The sequence below is a fragment of the Aplysia californica genome, unplaced genomic scaffold (assembly GCF_000002075.1).
Source record: "Aplysia californica isolate F4 #8 unplaced genomic scaffold, AplCal3.0 scaffold00258, whole genome shotgun sequence".
In the NCBI taxonomy this organism is placed as follows: Eukaryota; Metazoa; Mollusca; class Gastropoda; order Aplysiida; family Aplysiidae; genus Aplysia; species Aplysia californica.
Window position 1 is genome coordinate 891,281 of NW_004797528.1, and position 10,421 is coordinate 901,701.

The window sequence follows — 10,421 nt, forward strand, 5'->3', positions numbered from 1 at the left end:
ACGAACTACACCTCCATAAATGTTATATATGTATGGCCAATGACAGTCCGAAGCCAACATAAACGTGGAGGGAAAATAATAAACTACAACCACCAAAACACTAACTTAATGGTTATTCAGAGGACCTACATAACATTGTGAATGTATTTCAGTTGGCAACTGACTGCATAGTCTGAGACTGTGCCATACTCTGTTTTGAAGAAGTGACTATATATATATATGTGTGTGTGTGTGTGTGTGTGGAATAATTGGTATCATGTGAAAGCTGATTTATATGCCTTGCTTCCAATGAGATAAATATCCATTTATTTTGAAAAGAACTCAAGATATTTGCGATTGAAGGAAGTGAGGTCGCCTGGTTCCAGGGGTGAAATTAGCGAGAAAATGGCTGTCAAAGTTTGGTAACTCCTATAGCAAAAGTATCTTTGAAAACTGAAAAATGATAAATTTTTTGCCTTTAATCAATGTTTTTCTGTAAAATTCACATGGATATATGTTTTTGCATATAAAAGAGGTTAAGCTAAAAAATTAAGATTTTAAAAAAATTTTCAAACTGGAGTAAAAATTCCTGTTTCTCCAATTTTTTTTTTTTTTTAGGAGCACCTGATTTCACCACGCTGCCTCATGTATGATGGAGTCTGATACTGAGCAGTCATAAAATAAACTTTTTTGTATATATATGCATTTGTTTCGGGCAAGCCTGTTTAAAAAATCTAAAATCTCAACACCAGTACAAATTTTCTTTGAATCCCTGTATTTGAATTAATATGAAATTTTAGATGAACAATCAGGTACAATAATATGATTCTCACAATTTGTAGCCTATCTATATGCATTCGAACTTGATATCTCACTTTTTTTTAAATGGAAGATTGAAAAATTGTACTGCTCAACATTTCTCAATTTTGTAGGCAGGTGAAGTCCTGTTTACTCTACTCACCCATGGCATTAATGAGGTCATCTTTTCTTACGCCTTTAATGATGATGTTATATAATATCTTTTCTAAAATTCATGAAATAACACCATCCTCACAACAAAAGCTTTCAAAGCCAGAGTTGAGGGATAGTGTCTTTCAGGTGCCAGATGCAGCAAATCTCAGACTCAAACCAGCTCGATTCAATGTCTCTTTTGGCTTTCCTGGTGAAAGTCTGGCGCTTGTTGTGAATGGGATTGACACGTTTTATCTGCTAGACTCCCAGGATCGACGCTCTCAGAACAAATGGAAGGTAATCTAGGAAAAAAATATGAACATTAACAATTTGAGAAATTTTGTTTTCAGTGTTTGATACGTATAAAAACTTAAGTTTTAATCATCGATTTTTTGAGAAAATCGAAATATGTTGTATTATTAAAGAACCATGTGTGCTCAAGTATGGAAATCAGTGTTTTTCACACTGTCTTTTTTATTTTTCATTCTAAAAATAATCAAATGCAATGGCTACTTGCAAAGAGCTTGCAATACTTCTGTTTTAGTCTGAGTCATGAAAATTCTATATATTCTAAAGATACTCAACCACAATACAGATTACCATTTAAGGTCACTCCTACTATACTATTTGTCCCTCATAATAAATAATATAGTAGGAGTGACCTTAAATTGAGATGTTAGTCTATGGTAATGTTGTCTTGCCTTCCAATTCTAATAAAATACTGGTGGGCAAACGACTTTTCTTTCTGTGTAATACTGTTGTCACTTACCTTTTGTTAATCTCATTATTATGTTGATTTCCTGTGTTATAATACACAGATTCAATGCTATTTCTTCTTTTTAAGGGTCAATGAATGATGGGAGCCTTCTGAAACTGTTAATGGATATAATGAATAATAATGACTTCAGATAGATTAACATGGAAGACCAGGGTTTTGTTGCTCTGTAAAATTTACTCCCAGACACCCTCCTGCAAGGATGCACACACTGAAAAACAAACACACAATTTACATTGCTTAGAAACTGTTTCACAGTTACATACACTCACACTGCTGTAGAGAAAGAACTTAACCAATGTATCATCCTTGCTTAAATACTGTTTCACAATTACATACACTCACACTGCTGTACAGAAAGAACTTTACCAATGTATCACCCTTGCTTAGAAACTATCACATAGTTACATACACTCACACTGCTGTAGAGAAAGAACTTTAACAATTATATATCATCCTTGCTTAGAAACTATCACATAGTTACATACACTCACACTGCTTTACAGAAAGAACTTTACCAATGTATCATCCTTGCTTAGAAACGATTTCACAGTTACATACACTCACACTGCGGTGCAAAAAGAACTTTACCGATGTATCATCCTTCTGCGGTTCTCCAGGTTTTGCTCAGTGGTGCTCTCCCCATGTCAGGACAGGCACACCAGCTTGTGGACTGTGCTCAGTGGAAGGACGGAGAGAACGACCGGGTGGAGCTGCTGGTGGCTGCTGTGGAGGAACTGGAGGGCGAGATGAAGGAGATGCATGGCTCGCCCTTCATCACTACACTGTGTTGGCTCACTCTTCTCTCAGGTAACACTGCGCACTATGATGTCTGATTAATCTTTCTTTGTGGATTTTTTAGGTGTTTTTTTAAAAGGTATAATATTGGTACAGTAATAGAGATGTGCACTATATCTGATTAGTCTTTCTTTGTGTTTTTTAAAATTTATTTATTTTTATATTGATAACAGAGAATGGCAGTGTGACAGAAAGTAAAGCTGAAGTCCTTGCCATGTACCACTTTTGGTCTGGTGCAGAAATTGTGTTTGTACAGATCAAATTTTATTTACGCATAATGCCTTTTCTCTTCTTGTTGCATTCATTTTAGTGGCGCTCATATGACCATATGCAGCTGCGAGCGCAGTAAAACCTTACTTACTAAAACTAAAACGTACATTGTAGTTTGTGGTTTGCTTATCAAGGTCTCATTGTCTCCATTAAATTTAGTCACTACTCATTTTTGTTATCAAGTTTTTATATTCAGGTATAACCCCTTTGATTTACATCACTTTCATTAGAAGTGTAGAATTAAAGTTTTCTGGAGCAATATTATATGAGTGTTTCTTTAATTCTTTTCACTTGTTTTGATTTAGTGGATGGAAAAGCTTGGAGCATTGAAAGGACACGCCGTCTTGAATCTTCTCGACCATTTGACTATGCCTGCCTTGAACGTAATGGATCAGGGATACACATGATTTCTCCCAAAGTGTACAAAATGACAGAAGATTCTGTGAAGCCAGTGGAAAACTCTGAGCCTTGGGAAATGGTTGGAGATGAAGGTAAAGTTGTACAAGAAAGAAAGGCTAGACCCATATTATCCCAATAGTCAATGGTGATTCTGGTCTGATTTTGAAAAGTTTAAGATTGATAAGGTGTATTTTGGGGATGGTTTGAATTAAAAAACACATAAAGCACATTCATTTTGTAGTTTTTGCTCTTCTCTGGCAAAAAGGAAGCTCTGTAGCTTCCACAGTAGACCATGTTTTAATCCTTACATGCTCAGAAAGAATAATGAAATTGCTTGTAATGCATTTACAATTGGAAACTAAAAAATATTTAGCAAGTAAGATCTGGACAGTTAATGGTTTTCAATCTGTCGAGCCCACTTTTGAGAAAAATGTTGTCTTGAGTTGGGACTTCATTTTTTTCCTTTTGTTGCATTGCAATCTGTACTTCCAAGGCATTTTGTAAATCCACTACTCTGTGAGAATTGTTTCAGCTGCTTCTCTATGCTGTTGCTACAGTATGTTTTCAACACGAAAGATGTTCTGAGCTGTTAGTGATCTTATCTTGTCCTAGAATTAAATTTGTCCTTTTCCTCACTTAAACACGACAAAGACATTGTCATCAACCTCCTCCGGTATGGACTGGTCATTTTGAAAATATTCAGATACTATAATAGCACTGACAAAATCTTTCACTTAGCTTTAAGAAGATTTTTGCTCGAATAAAAATAGAAAAAAATGTATCTTTAGTACCACTTCAGTTATTACACTGTGAGCAATGACCTTTAAGGAACCTTGTCTTCTCAGACCCAGGATCGCCCTTGTACACATGGAATCAAACAGCTGGAGAGGTGACTGTGCACTTGACCATCCCTGAGGGGATCACCAAGTCCAACCTCAGCGTGTCTATCTCCGGCAGCAGGCTGGAGGTGTCTGTGAAAAATGACATCGATATGATCAAAGGAGACCTCAATGCCAGGGTGGATGTGGATTCTTCCACATGGACTCTTGATGGGCGAAGGTACACCTTGTTCTTCAATCTGTTTTGTCTGCCACTTTATAAAGATGATACGCTGTCATGGTTTACATTTCTGCATTGATGCTGTCATCAGTAGCTGGATTTTTCTAAATGAATGAAACATAATTTTTGTTTGCGCAGAGAGACTTGAAGTCTTGAGGGTGCTGTGAGTGTTGAATTTTATGAAGTGTATCAGACAGATGACACTACCCCGCGGGGCGGTGCCACTGACTGAAGTGCCCTTAGGCCATTCCCAAAGGGGGGACATTTCTCATTCAAGCACAGTAGAATTGTAAATGGGCTGATTCATCAATGTCACGCTCATAACTGTGCTTGCTCATAACTGTGCTTGATCTACAACAGGGCGCTTCTGCTTTTTCTTTCCTAATCCTTACTGTTGTCCTTTTTTCCTCTACTTCTTTTGTTCGTTTGTCACACTCTTGTGACCCTCTATTTCCGGGGTGCCTTGAAAGTCAAAACAAACTTTGTGCTGTTGAAGCTAGAGAGGTGAGCAGAGTAAGCCTGATTCCTTGTAAAGACTTCTCTGTTGACTTCCACCCCTTGGCACTCATATGACCTTATGCAGTTGCAAGTGCCGTAAAACCTCTACTAAATAAAATAAATAAGACCGATGACACTGACTGGGTAAACAGAGGGTCCACTGACCTCACCCATGCTTCATGTGATCAGAGGATGGTTCAGTTGTTGGAGGGGGCTGATGGATTATGAAGGTTTACTTGCCTCACTCTACAGCAACTGAAAGTTTGCCGTGGAACCGTCGACTTAAGTAAACAGTCAAAAGGAACATTGTCCTGGCCTACTTGTTGGCCAGCAAGTGGTTCATTTGTGGAAGGGGCAAACTGTTACAACATGTGAATGGATAATGACAGCTTGTCCACAACGTTTGGGGCTGATAATTTATGTCATCACATCAGGCAGTGAAAGGTCTGTGCGGACATCTTGGTTAAAACAAAATAATAGTTGGTTGATACAATATTATAGTAGTCACAGTAACATTCGACAGGTTGTTATCTTTAACAGTGTCAATTAATAGAAAATATGCAACGGGGTGAAGTGGAAAGTAGTCATTTATACAGGTGGTCGGCATAAGCAAGTGGTCATTAAAGTAGGTTTGACAGTATTTCTTTTTACTCTCCCTTTTAGACTTGAGATCTCACTACAAAAGGTGGAGGAAGAGATGTGGCCGACTGTGGTAGTCGGAGACTCGCGGGGTGAGCTGGTCATGACCCCAGAGCAAGTGGAGGCAATCCATGCGCGTCTGGCCCACCTCACATCTGAACACTGGGTACAGTTTTTTTGTTTTATATTATATAGAGAGAGACTAACAACTTGGTAAAAAAGCTTCTCGTCTTTAGATTTAGTGTTTGTGAAGAATGTTTACTCAGCTATTTGTTTATTTTTCGTTAAAAATGAAAAGTATATATATCAGCTGTTTAATGCAAAATCCCGTAATATGTCGCTTTTGGAAATAGCTTACAAGGGAATCTTACACTGAGCAGGCGAATGTGTACAACGATGTTCATTTTCAATACTTTCAACCATTTTATTGTGACTACATTGGGCCCAGCATAGGTCAACAAAGGGGGGTGTTGTCTATGTTTTTATTTTAAAATGAAATTGTTTTTTATCTCAGAATATTGTCCTTTTGTTGGTGTATGTTCTCTTTTGTCGTTACAGTCCACTCCACTTGTAGCTAATCGGTTGTAAAGATGTCCGGATGTAGCGATCTTTTTTGTGTGGAACGGGCACCGATGTAACACAAACTCAATAAAATTGAAACAGTTGTACCGAATTCTCTACATCCATCGTGACGGCTGTTGTGATGCTTATTCTTATACCCGGCCCATATAGTTTATAGTAAAAATATAACGGTTTTAACGATGTTTCCTCCGTGGTTAGTTTTGACCTAGCATTGATGGACCCGATGATTTTTGCAAAGTTACGCACGTTCACACAGTACGAGGCATCAAACACTTGGCGAGCAATCTCCAACATGATGCTATTTATAACCTTGCATGATTTTGATAAGCGCCAAAGCGAACACGATACTGCCTCTCTCTCACTTCGCATAGCACCAGTGAGGTTGAGTACTGGGATTATTTCCCTTGAATTTTTCTTCCAACGGCTGTTGTGAAGTTCGGATGTAGCGATCTTTTTTCTGGTCCCCCCACGACATCGCTACAAGCGTAGTCAACTGTATTTAAAAAACTGAGTATTCTATACTCTGGCTGTTGGCCAAGTTGTCTGTTGTGCCATAATGGTTGAGGACTATAGGATGAACATGAAGAATAACGTTTTAATTAGACTGATTTGGTTGGTGGTTGCTCTGGTGTGGTTTGCTTCTTCTTTCTTATGAAACATCTATCGTCCTCATCTCCCCTTCTTCTTTTTTGTTTATTACTCTTGTAACACCTCTAATCTTCTGGCGCTCATATGACCTAATGCAGTTTCAAGCGCCGTGTAAAACCTTCACTAAAACTAAAACTGATTTGTAAGTTAGTAGATGGATAGCAAGAACTGATCAAAGGTCTTACTTCTTACTTAGAATGTGGTAGTTAATTGTATCAGAAATGTGCTAGTCTCATTAATGTATTTTAAAATATTTTATCTCATATTCTGAGTTCTCAGGGTTCTGAGTTGTTTATTTGTTTGTTTTTTATGTTTTTCTTTTCTTATTATGAGGCAAGTGAATGCAAATTTTTTTCCAGAAGAATTTACAGAGCAAGGTATATCTTCAACTCTTGAAGATTCCTTGCTCCACAAAAGAATTTCTAGAACAATTTCCACATTTGATCTGGTGTCCTTCGAAAGAATTATGTGGACATTGCCACATTGATATTGTCTTTCCATGTCTTTGCAGAATGCAAATCCTGACAAAGACAACAAACCGTACAACTCCCAGATGTTGGAGGACTGTGACGCTATAGACGAGGACGGCGTGATCCTGACTCGCATTGATGGGGAGACTCACAGAGCTACACACAAGGTGAGTCAGATCCTGCTCAGGGAACGCGTGGTTATACTGTCCCTGTCTTTTTATGCAAGAAAAATTCTGAAATTATGCAAACTGAGCCCAAAAATGTTAAATTATGCGATTATGTTAATTTTAACAAAGAATGATAAAGGAAAATAATCAGAAATTATGCAAAAAATGATCAAATTTTGCTAAATAATGCTGGGTGCATAAAACCGCGGGGACAGACATAGTGGTAGGTATTTACACCAGTATGGTAGCTACAGTCCAGAAAACATTCATTTTGGGGGTTTTGTTACATATATATATATTTATGATTTTGTTGTAATGTGGTAAAGGAAGTTTCATGAAAATTACTGGATATTCTCATGAAAATTATTATATTATAAGAAAACTGTGCTGCATACGTCATTGCATTTGTATTCTTTTGAATGGATGAAGAAGTGAGCTACTGAAAAGATGTAGTTAACTTTAAATACTCTCAGATCAAATATTGTAATTCTACTTCCATGAAAGTTTCATGTTTATCCAAATTTAAAGTTTCGTTATATGTCTAGTTTTGAATTCTGTGACCTTGTGAAATTTATTAAAGTTAAAGAGTTCTATTTTGGAAGACCATTTGAATTTGTTTCTGTAAATAGTAAAGACGTAACAAGCAAAAAACAGGTTTATCAATGGTGGAGTTCAAGGCATGGCATTCAAATGTCGATGATGATCCAGACCGTGGCCGCCTCCAGTCTTCTGTGACAGACTAGAACATTCCACGAGAACCACCCCCCCGGGGTGGTGCCACTGATTGAAGTGTCTTTAGGCTGTTCCCAAAGGTGGGACATTTCTCGTTCATGCACAGTAGAATTGTAAATAGGCTGATTCATCAGACTGTGCCTGATCTACAACAGGGAAATGCTGCTTTTTGTTTCCTAATCCTTACCATTGTCATTTTTCCTCTACTTCTTTTGTATGTTTGTCACACTCTTGTGACCCACTATTTCCGGGGTGCCTTGATAGTCGAAGCAGACTTTGTGCTGTTGAAGCTAGAGAGGTGAGCAGAGTAAGCCTGATTCCCTGTAAGGACTTCTCTGTTGACATCCACCCCTTGGCGCTCATATGATCTTATGCAGTTGCGAGTGCAGTAAAACCTCTACTAAACTAAACTTCCATGAGAACAGGCAGATGTGTGAGATTTGTAATGAAAATTACTAAATCAATGTTTCAGGCAATGGCCAGTAACCAGTTTCTGTTCAGTGTGAGGATCAAGCCAGAGACGCCCCTCGCTTTTTGCCTCCGCCACGATGTGGATGGGTTTATCTGGCAGGCGACGGAGGAGGTCAAGCCTGAAAACTGCCCTTGGGAGCACGTCGGTGTCCTCAATGCCTTTGGCTATGTCATGGCCTCAAAGCAGCAGCGGCGATTCTGCTCATGCTCTGAGGACATGTCCACAGCGGTTATTGCCGATGCTCAGCGCCATGTGTATATCTATCGCCAGAAGGTCAAGGTGCTGTCTCCAGTGCGCAATCGGAAGACGGGAGTGCAAATCAACTCTGTGGCGAAGCAGCAAGTGCTGTCCTTGGACTGTAGTCCTGACACAGTCGTTGGAATGCAGATCACAAATACAAAACTCTTTATTCTTACTGAACAAAGGCTTCTGGTTTATGCCTTAGAGGCAGAAGAGTGAAACCAGCGCTTCGCTTTCCTTTTTCAAATTGTTTCTGTACAGCAAAGGCCTCTTTATACTCTTTACGACAGTACACTTTTTGAAAAGGTTATATGTGTATTATGAAAGTTGGATTTACTTGCCAGGCAATGCCTTTTAGTGAACTGTGCACATTAAATAAGCTAATTAACAAAAATGTATTTGGGACCAAAATATGTGAATACTGGGCTTGTAGTAGCAGTGTACCACCGTACTTATGAATTGGCTTGTGTTTTTATGTGAACATAGTATAGTAATAATAAAGACGTTACAGGTCGAGGTATCCCACATAGCGTTGGGTTTTTCACTAACTATTTTGTACCATTTTTACAGAGATGTATTGAGGCATGTGCATGATAATCTCTATTGTAACTAACGTCTCATATGTGTCACGATGGGGTGGAATCAGGCTCTCGTCAATTTTTGGGCATGTAGAGTTATTGGTATCATCTTAAAGTTTGTTCATTTGTCTTTATTTGGACAAAAAAAATATCCTTTTATCTTGAGTACAAGATGAGATATTTGCGAATGAAGGAGGTGGGGGTCACCTGGTTTCAGAGGTAAAATCAGTGAGAAAATGGCCACCAAAGATTAGTTATTTCCTTAGCTTAAGAGTCTGGTAATTGAAAATTTACATTTTTTGTACCTTTAATCAACGCTTTTCAGTAAAATCCACCCAATATGTGTTCTTTTATGGGCATGAAAGGTGTTGAGGCAAAAAACAAAAATTCAATTTTAAAATTCACAAATCTGCCGAAAAATGCCAGTTTCTTCACTTTGACTTTGATTATTTTGACCACCACCACGCTACCTCACATATGTTGTTGACAGACATATTGACTTCTGCTGTGGGACATTTCTTCCAGTAGGCTATATATAGCAAATTACTAAGATACAGATGGGTATTTGAGACAAACCAACATTTTGGACGTTGAAGAAGATGTAGCCTTGCTTTCCCTTCCAAAATATGTTTATGATGTACACATGCAAATTCATGTGATATGTGATGATCTAGCAATTGCTGAACTAAATTTCTCAAACTGATGAATAAAGTGGTCATCTTATTTTCATTAAATTGTTTTGCTTCTTTTTTCTTCAGATGAAGTATTCAGTTTTAGTACAACAGAACTCTGAATGCCTACCTTTCCTTTCGCTTTTGTTAAAGTTTTTTTGTGCTTTGAGACCTGGCTTTTTTTTTTCGAAGTCAAAAGTAGAGCATTTGGTTCCTCACAGCATCAGGTGGAAAAATTCTACAAGAACGTCACCTTCAAAGTATTGCATGTTGATCAAGTTGATTTCACTAATTTGAGCAAAGTTCTTTCTCTAAGTGCTGATCTGTTTGCTCATAAGGTTTTTGCTTGACTTCCCAATAAGAAATATTCACATAATCTTGTACTTGTGCAATAGCAGGTGCTCTGTGCACAGCAGCAGCAATATTCCGCTAAAACCGACTCACGTTAGTCTGATTGCGCTATAGCAGTATTTTATTTACAACGGTAAAGAAG

At 38.0% G+C, this 10,421-nt stretch overlaps 1 protein-coding gene across 1 annotated transcript in view; it reads left to right on the top strand.

Annotated features, from left to right (window-relative positions):
• Nucleotides 1–9,203, top strand: part of LOC101861131 (nudC domain-containing protein 1) — a 22,779-nt gene extending 13,576 nt beyond the window's left edge. Inside the window, exons 4-10 of the mRNA XM_005100748.3 lie at nt 1,042–1,227; nt 2,326–2,515; nt 3,079–3,264; nt 4,018–4,231; nt 5,393–5,534; nt 7,110–7,235; nt 8,440–9,203. Coding sequence (XP_005100805.2) covers nt 1,042–1,227; nt 2,326–2,515; nt 3,079–3,264; nt 4,018–4,231; nt 5,393–5,534; nt 7,110–7,235; nt 8,440–8,898 — 1,503 coding nt within the window. The 3' untranslated portion in view covers nt 8,899–9,203. The remainder of the gene's footprint in view (nt 1–1,041; nt 1,228–2,325; nt 2,516–3,078; nt 3,265–4,017; nt 4,232–5,392; nt 5,535–7,109; nt 7,236–8,439) is intronic.
• Nucleotides 9,204–10,421: the final 1,218 nt, after the last annotated feature.